Source organism: Syngnathus acus, chromosome 10 (genome assembly GCF_901709675.1).
Source record: "Syngnathus acus chromosome 10, fSynAcu1.2, whole genome shotgun sequence".
NCBI lineage: Eukaryota > Metazoa > Chordata > Actinopteri > Syngnathiformes > Syngnathidae > Syngnathus > Syngnathus acus.
In genome coordinates, this window is record NC_051095.1 from 19,788,479 (window position 1) to 19,800,799 (window position 12,321).

At 44.5% G+C, this 12,321-nt stretch overlaps 1 protein-coding gene across 1 annotated transcript in view; it reads left to right on the forward strand.

Annotated features, from left to right (window-relative positions):
- Nucleotides 1-12,321, forward strand: part of ppargc1b (peroxisome proliferator-activated receptor gamma, coactivator 1 beta) — a 50,417-nt gene that overhangs the window by 33,826 nt on the left and 4,270 nt on the right. Inside the window, exons 2-10 of the mRNA XM_037261202.1 lie at nucleotides 1,823-2,008; nucleotides 2,635-2,841; nucleotides 5,514-5,627; nucleotides 7,549-8,509; nucleotides 9,325-9,373; nucleotides 10,540-10,598; nucleotides 10,686-11,238; nucleotides 11,820-11,877; nucleotides 12,044-12,162. Coding sequence (XP_037117097.1) covers nucleotides 1,823-2,008; nucleotides 2,635-2,841; nucleotides 5,514-5,627; nucleotides 7,549-8,509; nucleotides 9,325-9,373; nucleotides 10,540-10,598; nucleotides 10,686-11,238; nucleotides 11,820-11,877; nucleotides 12,044-12,162 — 2,306 coding nt within the window. The remainder of the gene's footprint in view (nucleotides 1-1,822; nucleotides 2,009-2,634; nucleotides 2,842-5,513; nucleotides 5,628-7,548; nucleotides 8,510-9,324; nucleotides 9,374-10,539; nucleotides 10,599-10,685; nucleotides 11,239-11,819; nucleotides 11,878-12,043; nucleotides 12,163-12,321) is intronic.

The window sequence follows — 12,321 nt, forward strand, 5'->3', positions numbered from 1 at the left end:
CTCCTGATAGACATGCCTCCCAACGTTCTTATGGCTTGGGGAAATGGGGGCCAAATTTTCCTTCAGGGTTTCTGGGAGTTTCAAATTATATGGCAAGTCAGGCTCCTAAAATGGCTGCTACAAACCAAAATGGTTGGCTAAATTCCCATTAGATCATCTCACTTTATTATGTAATTATAATGATAAATAATAAGGTGGCAAAACATGGTGATATCATGTGTCGACTCGAATAAATATAAACAAAGCAAATGCTAAATTTCAATTACAATTAGCATATGCTAATCCATAATCACTAATTGAAAGCCAAATAAACACACTAATGAGGGATAGGGAGATTAATGAATCTGATGAACGAAAGCCGTTAATCTTTTCCAGTTTCACATTGGTGTAAAACTAGTGCCTTTTGTAGATTTTGAGAAGATAAAGCGCCTTTGTGAATTAATACATGCTAAATGAGTCACGGTGATTGACTGGAAGTAGATAACAGATCAGACGTTAATATTACTTGCCACTATTTCATATTTTTTCGTTAGAGTCATGAATGAAATGTTCATTAGAAGAGTAATCCAATATTCTTTCTGATACAGTATATGGCATGATTTGCCCACATCAGTGACATTAGCATTTTTTTTAAAGGTTAGCGGTGTCATTGCAGTCAGCTACAATGAGCTACTTTTCAACAGGGGTGCATTTCGTACATACAGTCAATTTATCATGTACAGGTGCTCTCGTCAATAAAGTTTTAAAATTTCTTTTTGATCAGAGATACAAGTAAACTTTTCGGGATGATTTTTTTTCACTGATTCAACCCTTGTTTTTTCTTCAGCGCATCCGTTTTTTCATAACATAGCACACATCCAGAAGAGAAGCAAACCCGGAAGTTTGACACCGCAAAAACATCAGAAGAAAAATGGGTTTCAAACGAATGCGGAAACGCCAAAAAGTGGTAGCCCACGACCACGACATCTTGTACACACAAGCAAATAATTTAGCCTCCAAGAATGCCACTGCACTTACACACTTCGTTCCAACTTTAGCAACGCACGTAACACAAGCTACATTATTGTTGAAAGCCTCTATGAGGTTAGACAGTGTTTCACAACATGGAGGCTCTACTACTTCTTGTTATTATTCAATTGTCACTTAATTCCCATTTTCAGTGTTATTCAATGTCTCCAGTGGAGACACTTCCTCCCACTGTGTCACACACTTTGCTTCCTTTTTTCACATTTTCACAATGACGTGGCTCAGTCTGTGAGTGTGCCTGACTGTGCACCACGAGGCTGTTAGAGTCCTGTCTGGAAAATCACTCCTGCTGCAACGGTAGATAACATTGATTCTTGTCACTCTTGTTATTATCCTGTGATGGCTGTGTAAAAGGCAAAGGCGGATAAATGAAGGGTCTTCAGTTTTGTACAATTTTCACACAGTCTCAAGATAAAAGGCTGTTATATAGTTGGATTTGATCACTTTCAAAATATGGTGCCTTCCGTGTTGCCATCAAAGGGAATGCGCTCACATTTTTTGTTAACGCATCTGACCCGAAATGGAGGGTTTGAAGTCAAAGGTCACCCACGAAATGAAATGGGGTTTGGAGTCAAGCCTCAAATTTACCAGCTTCAAGATCCTTCAAAGTAGTATTTTTAATATTCATTTTCTATTGCTGTTCTGAACGAAACATACCAACCTGGAAGTGGGGGTTTGTGGATGGACACTGGTGCCGATCATCCAGTTATCTGATTACGTGCCTTCGCTTCTCTGCGTCGAAGTTTTCACAGTGAATTACCCTGACCACACCTTCTCTTCTTTTTCGCATCTGCAGTATGGGGAGGAGGAGGTGTGCTCAGACCGCCTGGACACCGACTTTGCCGACATTGACCTCTCGCAGCTGGACACCAGCGACTTTGACAGTGTCAACTGCCTCAGCGAACTGCAGTGGTGCAGTGATCAGGCAGCGGATGCGTCGCCGGCCTCCATCCGATACAGCACACCCGACGAGCTTTTTGAGGTGAGCGTCCATATTGTCCTCATTTACAAACCAGAATTTCAAGGAATCACGGTTTGAACACCAAGGGTGAAGAAACACATGGAGACAGTTAATATGCTCACAGGCATAAATTCTTCATCCTCTCCTAAAAATGACTTTTACAGCATCATACTGAGTTGCAGCATTAAACCAACACTTTAATTATTTAAATTATTTAAATTCTGTTTAACTAGGTTATTAATATATTTTTTAAAAAGTAAAATATTATAGTGTGAATGCTTCTTTCCTATTTTTAAAAACCCAAACACAGGCTGTAACAAATGGCCTTTCAATGGGGAAAGAGGATTTTTTTTTTAGTTACAGTGATGGTCAAGCTATCACTACATACCTGCTAAAAAGATTGTGGCAATCGTATGAATTCCCTTTGTCCAACCATTATAATGGCCAGAATTCCCTAAAATGCCACTTGCAATACAAAGTGGTCTTTAAACTATATATTTTACAGCCGAAGGTCTTCAGTGTCTTTTGTACATTCAGCCACGCTGAACGCGGTTGCCAGGTTTTTATACAATGGGGATCAATGATTGTTCACATGCTCGTGATGCAAGGTTAACAGAAAGGTCAAAATGTTTTCTGGTGCACTTCAGATTGAAGAGGAAAACGCGGCGCTGCTGGCCGCTCTGACGGACAGCCTCGACGGCATGGTAGACGCAGAGGTGGGCGGCCTCTCTGTCTTCCCCGCTCTGGGGGAGGACGAGCCTGAACAGGACGAGGATGACCACGACCATCTTCATCATCTTTCTGTTGGCGCAAAACACATCAAATGCTCGCAGGACACCGAGGACCCTTCTCTGGTAAGGCCATTTCCTGTTTTTCTTTCTCCCTTTCCTTCCTAAATAAGGAAAATAAATCACATACTAACTTTATTTACAAATGGCTACCTGAATTTGGCTACCTGAACCCACAGATGTTGTTCATTGAATTATTCTTGGTTATACTTGTCTGCATTAGGACCATACTGGAATCCACATCTGTGTGTGGTGTCCAAGCGCTCTCTACTAGTTTGTTTTCCACCAGCGTGCGCCCCCCTTTCACTTTTCACACGTCATTGTGGGATGCCTTAGTAGACCACCCCTCCCTCTCCCGGTTGCGCCCCCTGTTATTGCCAAAGTCCAAAAACCTCCAGGAATCTACTGTAACTTTGTTTGTCTTGGTTTGAACTTGAGAAACACTTTTCATGCTAAATATCTGTAACGATGATCGACTCCTGCTACAATGCCAACGTGTTCTGAAAGAAGGACTAACTCATCATTCACTGAAGCTCAAAGAAGCTTTTTTGTGTCTGTGTGTGTTTGTGTGCTGGATCTAGACTACAAAGATGCTTTTGTTCCAGTTGGCTGAAGCATAAATATTCACTCAGTCTCACGCCCTCTCCGTTTGCATGGCCCGTTTGCTAGTTGGTGTTCTATCAATCTCTAGAATTTTAATTAAGACGTACTAATTTAATGGAGTAGTGAAAAAGTCAAAAAGTTTTGGAATGGCTGTTCTACAGTGTAAAATGTACCTGTGATTCATTGGGGTGAGTAGCATGAGGCATGGCAACTGGACTTTCTTTTTATACTTTTTGGTAAGTCGGGGAGATTTTTGTTCTCATGGTAGGGGTGTACCAATTTTATTCATATTCTAGTTTGGGAACGGTAATGACATTATGACCTGTTAGGCAGGTAGTAATTCCAACAGGTGGGGCACTGGTTAGCTCGTCTGCCTCACACTTCAGAGATTGCGGGTTTGATTCCACCTCCGGCCCTCCCTGTGTGGAGTTTGCATGTTCTCCCCGTGCCTGCGTGGGTTTTCCCGGGGAACTCCGGTTTCCTCCCACATCCAAAAAATATGCCAATTGAGCACTCCAAATTGCCAATAGGTGGGAGTGCGAATGGTTGTTTGTCTCTGTGTGGCCTGCGATTGGCTGGCAACCAATTCAAGGTCTCCCCCGCCTACTGCCCGATGACTGCTGGGATAGGCTCCAGCACCCCCGTGGGGACAAGCAGTACAGAGGATGGATGGATGGATAATTCCAATGGTGGAGGAGTGGCAACTTGCCATCTCTACCAAGGAGATGTGTCTTGAAAAGTATTTATTATACAACCTGAAATCAGGTTAGCTAGTATATGCTAAACTGACTTCGTTTTGATCTGTTTTGCTGAGTTGGGAAGGTTTTGGTGTTGAGGATGGGGATGCGCCAATTCTGTCTCGTTTTTGAAGGGATATATGCATTAAGAAGCTTGAAAATGCCTGATCTTAAAGTAAAGTCAGTGTTGATATACACTGACTGGGTTATGTTTAGATTTTTTTGGTGGATGGAGTTTGGGGTAGTGCTTCCAAGAATAGGGCTGTACCAACTCTCTCTGGGTGTTGAAAAGCTTTGGGAAATGTTTTTTTTTGCAGTACACTAAACTGTCTTTTTTTTGTGTGTAAGGGTTAGTGCCGTTCGAACCGTTGTGGTTCCAAGGGTGTGATGTGCCAATTCTGTCATGGTGATGAAAGATTACTTGGCTTAAAAGGTTTATGAAATGATGCGTAAATTGTGTTAAAGTTGATGATTTTCCGTTTGGTCGAGTCTCAGAATACAAGATGTAGCTTAGCATAGTAGCTACACCCACACACACACACACACATGCACACATGCATGCAGACACACACACAAACACACACACACAGTTACACACATCAAGTGTCCAAGCAGGGCGCTAAATGCAGTGGTGGCATTGTTTAGTCCCTAAACAATGAGTCTCATGACAATGATGTCTTTGTGTTTTGACATAAAATAACAAGTGCACCCCTGGCCTGCCCCTTGGGTGACATTGAGAAGTAAATCATCCAAATGACAAGCAAGGCAAGCAGGTTAATCAGTTACATTCAGGAAAAATAGAAGGAGAAAATGGTTAGGAGTCAAAATAACGGGTGCTTGAATTCATACAATGTTGTAATGTTTGAAAAAAAAAAAAACATTCCTTCAATGCGTAAACTTTAGGAGATGACAAGGACAGAAATCTCTTGGCGAAGTTAAAATTTGATTTTCCTCGAATAGAATCAGGCTTAGCGATATCTGGACCCAAACTAGTGCCATGCTGTGACCAAATCTGTTCCACATTCATAGATTATACCAAATTAATACCAGACTTCAGACAGACCAGTACCAAACCACTCCCGGACTAGAACCATAATCAGACCAGTGACATGCTTTACATGGCTGTCACTTGACTAGAATCAGCGTACAACCAAATTAACATCAGACTAGAGCCAGCTGCCCCTCCCCAGGGATCAGACCGCACTCCAGAGTTCAGACATAATCACAGTATTTTCCCTCTAATCTGATATCATCTGATAGGTCTGTTATGAAGACACTGCTGATGGTGACAATGATGATGATGATATGAAGACTATGTTTCACCAGACACACTGGTAGCTCCACAATGTAATGAATTAATAATAATTTAATAGTTTCTTCCTCGTCTTGTGTTACCAGCTGAAGATCTTGCTGCTCACTCCGCCCAATGTGCCTGTGGGCAAAGATAGCGTCCATGGGCATCGCTATAGAAACAGAGGATTACACTCACGGACGGTCCGGCCTCCAGTTAAGGTGAGGAAGATATATTATGACAAACCAAGGTCACAGTACACCTAGACTAATGCTGAACTAATTAAAAATGAGTAAGTTAGCGAATAAATTAGCAAAGGAGTTCAAACATACCAGTGATAAACTGGGACAGATGAAGCCCAGCTACTACCAGAGTACAACAAGATTAGTAACAAACCTGGACCAGACTAGTACCAGGGTAGGACCAGACTAGTATCACCTTTCTACCAGATTAGATCCAGACTAGTACCAGTCTAGAATCAAATTAGAAAAAGACAAATATAATAGCTCTAGGGCAGTATCAGAATTGAGCAACCTAGTTCAGGTTAGTAATACACTAGTACCAGACTAGTAGAAAACTAGGATTAGTACTTGGATTAGTAACACACTAGTACCAGGATAGTAGAAAACTAGATCAGACTACTGCTAATTTAGGACCTCATTAATAACAGACTAATAACAGACTAGAGAAGACTAAAACCAATCGCAGAAGCATCCCAGACTGTCATCAGATTAGAATTATACAACAAGTAGTTCAAGACGAGTCGTATTTGAGAAATGAGGAGGGACCAAACGAGGACCAAGTGAAGTACCAGACGAGTACAAGACAAGTGCCAGACTAGGACTAGTTAGAACCAGGCTGGGAGACAATGATGGCGTATATACTGAACGAGTCTCTTTAAATTCAAAACACAGCCAAGCTGAACATGTGACTGATGTCTTTATTCACTTTTCAATTCCACTCTTCAGTCATCAGGAACAACAAACAACACCACTTAGAAGTGAGTGTGGTCCAAAGAGAGAGGCCATCGCTCATCAACAAATATGGCATAAGGGGAATATATGTACAACTACTCTGTACTAGACGATTGTGGTACTGCTTGTCCAATTTGGGGTGGCTGTGTAAAAGGGAATGGGGCAAACCAGGGACCACGAATTAACTTTGTTAGAACCATGTCAGTACATTTAAAGATTCTTACCTTACTAGAAGTAGGGTATTATCAGACTTTTACCAGACTACTTCAAGACTACAACCTTGCGCAGTATCAGTATATTAGCCAACTCTTACTAAAACTGGATTTACAAACGTACAAGACTTTATCCAAAACAGAATTACACTAGTATGTGTCAAGAAAAAGTACCAGATAACAGCAACACTAGAACCATACTGACTAAACTCTACCCAGACCAGTTTGAGACTACGACCAGACCTGAGCTATGTGGCTATTGATTAGAGCCGCTGGAAATTAACCATTGCTGAGCCAAGATACCTGTTTTTCCATCATAAAATCCTCATGGGTAATCATCCATCCATCCATCCATCCATCCATCCATCCATCCATCCATCCATCCATCCATCCATCCATCCATCCATCCATCCATCCGTCCGTCCGTCCGTCCGTCCGTCCGTCCGTCCGTCCGTCCGTCCGTCCGTCCGTCCATCCATCCATCCATCCATCCATTTTCTATACCGCTTTGTCCCCATGGGGGTCGCGGGCGTGCTGGAGCCTATCCCAGCTGTCATCGGGCAGTAGGCGGGGGACACCCTGAACTGGTTGCCAGCCAATCGTAGGGCCATGGGTAATCAGTAAACAAAAATATAAAAAATTATGATGTTCCGAAATAATGAACTTGTTTATGTTAAATTTAGTCACAAATGTACTTAAATGCACTTGAAGATACATTTAATTTGAAAGGCACTTTACTTTTCAAAGAAATCTCAAAGAAAGTGCTAAATCGAAAAAAATATCATGAAAAACCTTCGTGCGGTAATCGCTACTCTAATTGTCTGTGTGTGGGAAGCACTGTATTGGTTCACTGCTTAATACCTGAAAAACGCATGCGATGCGGTAATTGGATAAACTGTGTGAAAGGATCTTAATATTTGTGCGGTTAATCAATGAGCTTGTCTCCACCCTCTCAGATGGATGCTTCTCAGGTGTGGAAGCCACGCGCCGTGCGTCCGGCGGGCCGCCTGTGCACCGAGCTCCATCGCCATCTCACCATATCCCGGCGGGACGCCAAGGAGCCCCCAACTGCAGATCCGGAGGACGAAGAGGAAGAGGAGGAGGATGAAGACGATGAGGACAGCGAATCAGAGGAGGACGATGATGAGGAAGAAGAGTCTTCTGGTAGTGAGGTAGAGGCAAGGCAAATCAAGGCCCCTGCCGAGCCTGTCAAACCTCAATTCACCTCGGAAAAAGAACTCCGCTCTGTAGTGGAGCTTATCACCTACATGCACACATACTGCATGCCTGTGCGCAAGCAGCAGGGTCTGGACCGTAAGGACCCGCCCAGGCCTCGAGCTCGACCCGATGCCGCCCGCCCGTCAGTAACAAACTCTCACAGCCGGCTGGTCCTGGTGGCACCCTCAGCGAGCAGTGGGCCAGGGTATGAGCCCCGGAGACCTCCCTTCGCGAGGCGGAGGCAGTTGAAAACCAACTCCCTTCTCCGTGATCTCCTGCAGCAGAGTAGCTCCTTTGATGTGAGCAAGCCTTATGGATTGCACAGTCCACCGTACACTCAAGCAGGACCAGGATCTCCGCCTTCCAACCGACCACCTGGCACTGTCACCACTAAACCAGATCTTTGTAAGGACCCTTCCTTGCCCGCAAGGAGAAACCACCCCTATGAGGCGCTGCAAAGCCCTATGGAAGACAGTGGCTCGTTCTCAGTTCGCCGCTCCAGGCGTCTGGCTTCCTTCCCCAGCCGCTTTGCCAAGAGGCTGCGGCCCGGGCAGATGAGGGAGGGTGACTGGAGGGAGGAACGGGATAACGGGCAGGCGGGAGGCAAGCTCTCGCCAACTCAAGCGGGAGGAGGGACAACGACAGAGGCAGGAATGCAAGGTGACACAACAGAGATGACCAAAACCTGCTGCCACAACGGTGAGAACATGTCCATGGGCTTAGTTACGATTTTCTGGGGGTTGGTAGTTGGTGTCAAGAATAGAGTTTTGGATTGGCTTGTTACTTCAGTGGCTTGGGAAAAGACCCTCCCTTGACATAAGTAGCTATCAATTAAACTGGTTTTAGTTACACTGATTTAGTTTCTCACTTGGGTAAAGCTGACAGGGATATGGCACAAGCTATGTTGCTTAATATGTTATATTAATAAAAATACAAATAATAATTACGAATAATGATCATGCATTAGGTTTATATATCACTTTTCTCGATTCTCAAATAGTCATTCACTAAACAGGGTTGGGGAATTTGCGGTGGCGGAAATTGAGATGTGCCAACTCTGTTTGATTTTTGGACCGGTTCGTGATTTTAGTAGTTTGGAAAAATATGTTTTGTCGGGTAAAATCGACATAGGTATAATCTAAATAGTGTCCTTTTTTTTTTTTATTGATTGGCCAAAGATAGGGGTGAATGGCCTAAGAAATAACCTGATGCACCCTCCCCGTAATTTTACCATTCCGCACCAAATTAGCCAATCAGTAGCCCAAAGAAGGTAATTTGGGGGAAAGGCACAATAACAGTAGGAGGAATAGTATAGTTGACTTTAATATAAAGTTGACATGTTGTGTGGACAGGTTTGTCAAATGTGACTTGACTTGATGAATGTTGTGACATTGTGATGTGAGTCAGTTGTGTAAAGAGGACAGCGCTATTCAATGTTGTCCACATCTTCCAGTCCTTTATTGCTCAAATTGTTCTTTGTGTGTGTGTGTGTGTGTGTGTGTGTGTATGGACAGAGAAGCGAGCCTGCCTGTGTCTGCCTCTCAACACCAGCAAGTCCACAGGGTGAGAATTTCTCTTGGCTTTATCACACTCATGCTGACCGGCTGCAACATTGTCCATGCCGTGAAGGAGCCAACGTGTTTAGGATTCTTTGTTTGTAGGCACAAGCGGGCAGCCTGTCATCAGAAGTGAGAGCAGATACATGAGCAGTTTACTTAACAGCACACTTACATCCGTTTTTACTCAGGGTGTCTGTAGGAGACTGTGAATGAGGCCTGTGCAGGAATCGTTGCTCCATGTACAAGGCCTTGAAGGAGGTCCCTGTAGGAGGCCTTGGTTTCTATACATGGCCTTGAGTGAGGCTCCTGTAAGGGACCTTGAAGAAGGACTCTTTATGAGGTCTCTAGGGATCCTTGAAGGATGAACCTGTAGGAGCACTTGGGTTCATAGTTCTTGAAGGAAGTCCCTGTAGAAAACCTTGAATGCAGACTAGAGAAGTACTTTAACTCATTGTACGAGTCCTTGAAGAAGGTCTTTGTAGTCTCTGAAGTAGATCTTGTAGGAATCAATGAAGGGGATATCTGTACAGGTCCTTGAAGAAAACCCCTCCAAGGAAGTCTTTAAAGGAGGTTCCTTAAGGAGTCCTTGAAAGTCCTTTTATAAGGTCTCTGTACCGTATAAGTTCCTTGAGGACGTATAGGTGTCTGTTTGAGTTCCTATTGGAGGTACTCTATATCTATGATTATTTGATGATGTGCGTAATGGCAATCGTTTAATACGCACGACTTTGCCAAGTTGTCATTTCTCATCCCAGCAGCCTAACATTGATGCATTCTAATCCAAAACAGATTGTATTCCAAGATGCTTAATGATTCTGACTGTAAACTGAGCCCAGACGGGCGCATCCTCTCTGCCCTCGCTTTTCCACATTAACATCCCACTGGCATCCCTGGAGCGTCTCCAACTCGCTCCGGCCGCCATACTGAGCGCTTTCCCTGGCATGGGTCCATTCTTCACATTAATCTGTCTTTTCAAAGAGCTGGCCGTTTTTTTATTCCCGTGGTCGGTGTGATTGTGGCGCCCAAAAAAAAAGGAATTAAAAAAAAAAGAAAATAGATGAGAGAGAAGAATGGCGGTGAGGACAGGCCTGCATGTGGCAGCTCTGATAAGAGAGGAGGCGTATTGATGAAATCTTATGTGATTCTCTTTTGTGTTTTCTCTGACTGAAGAGAGTTCAGCAGCAAGACTTTTGAGCAGACGCTCGGCGTGGATCTGTGTGGAACTGCAGGTAAACTTTGAGTATTTGAAGTATTCTCGCAAGCCATTGACGGAAGACCCTGTGTGAGTCCTTCAATGACCTTATTTAAATCTCCAGGTCTGACGCCTCCCACCACACCGCCTCACAAGCCGGTGGAGGACGACCTCTTCAAGCCAACCGAGGCCAGAAAGGATGGCGAAAGAAACAGTGACGCGTCTGTCCACTCATCCGTCCACTCCTCCGCCAGCGTTGTCGGCGGCCTCCGAGCATCCTGGCTGAGCCGCACACATCAGCGTAAGTTACCGGAGCAGACAGAGCTGTATGCCCAGCTGCGGCGCATGGGTCAGGCCGGAGACAACGACGCCTGCCGTGGCTTCGGCGACCACGACTATTGTGTGCTGAGCCTCGGAGAATCCCGCAAGCGCAGCGTTGCCATGCTGAGCACCATACTGCAGGGGGTTGGAGAACACCAACTCAGTGATGCAGCGCCGGAAAATGGCATCCAGTCCAATGTCGGCGAGCCAATGACATCATCACAACCCCCGTCTGACTGCCAGTCAGTGGCCACCACACCCCCTGTCTCAGAAGAAGAGGGCTCTGCGGTGTCCCGCTCGCCCTCACCGACCCTCCACGTTTGTTCTGACTCCACCGCCAGCAAGGGAAACTCCAGGTAAACATCCCAAGAGAGGTCGACTTTTTGATTTATTTCTAGTTGCCGTGTGTATTTCACCTTTGCAAGGTGGTGGTCATCCTGAATAACTGGCCAGAGGAGCTGTCGCATTAATTGTATGTGAGCCAGCAAAGCGAAATCCGCTACAGTGACCCGTATTTCAGAAATAAGGTTTTAGCTTAATCAAAAAGAGAATGATCTCAGCTTTCCAATGATATATCAACCATTGTGCTAAGCTACTCTTGACACCATTATTACTCATTACTGTATTACTACAAATATGAATAAGTAGATTTGACACGCCCCCGTTGAGCTGCGTGCCTACAGCAAAGCTAAGCTAGGATGGCCGATTCCATGTGTGGACAGCAAGAAAACTAAAAGGCCATTGTGCAGCATACCGTTGCGCACAACGCCGTAAGTGAACTTTTACCTGGTAAAACGGTTTTGCCTTTTCATCTAATGGTATACAGTGAAAGCACTGTCAAAGTAATGCACCTGTTCTCTTTTCCCTCTCGCTGTTGTTTCACCCTTTTGTCCTTTTTTCCCCTTTTCATTCCTAATGTGTATTCTCCCGTCCTCAGTGAACACTCTGAGATATGCCCAGACGACGAGCAGAGGAACAAAGCCAAATCTGACGAGGTACACAGTGTTCCCGCTCCGCTCCATAGTGAATCACTACATTGTGTGTATGTGCGTGCGTGTATGTGTGTGCAGACAACATCTGCAATGCTAAAAACCTCCCACGTCCATCTGTGTGTTTTCTCCCACCCGTTGCTAACTGTTGCCATGGTTTCCCTGTTGCCAGGAGAACTGTCAGGTGTTCTACATCCACAACCTGCCCAGCAGCATGACCCAGAACATGTTGAGGAAGCGCTTCCAGGTCTTTGGCACAGCCGAGGACTGCAAAGTCATCATCTGTAATGAGTACGTAACCAGCTTCCAACCAGACCAAAGTACATTTTAAGTCACCAATATACCGTATTTTCCGGACTATAAGGCGCACCTAAAAACCTAAAATTTTCTCAAAAGCCGACAGTGCACCTTATAGTCCGGTGCGCCTTATATATGGACCAAATTCCTAAA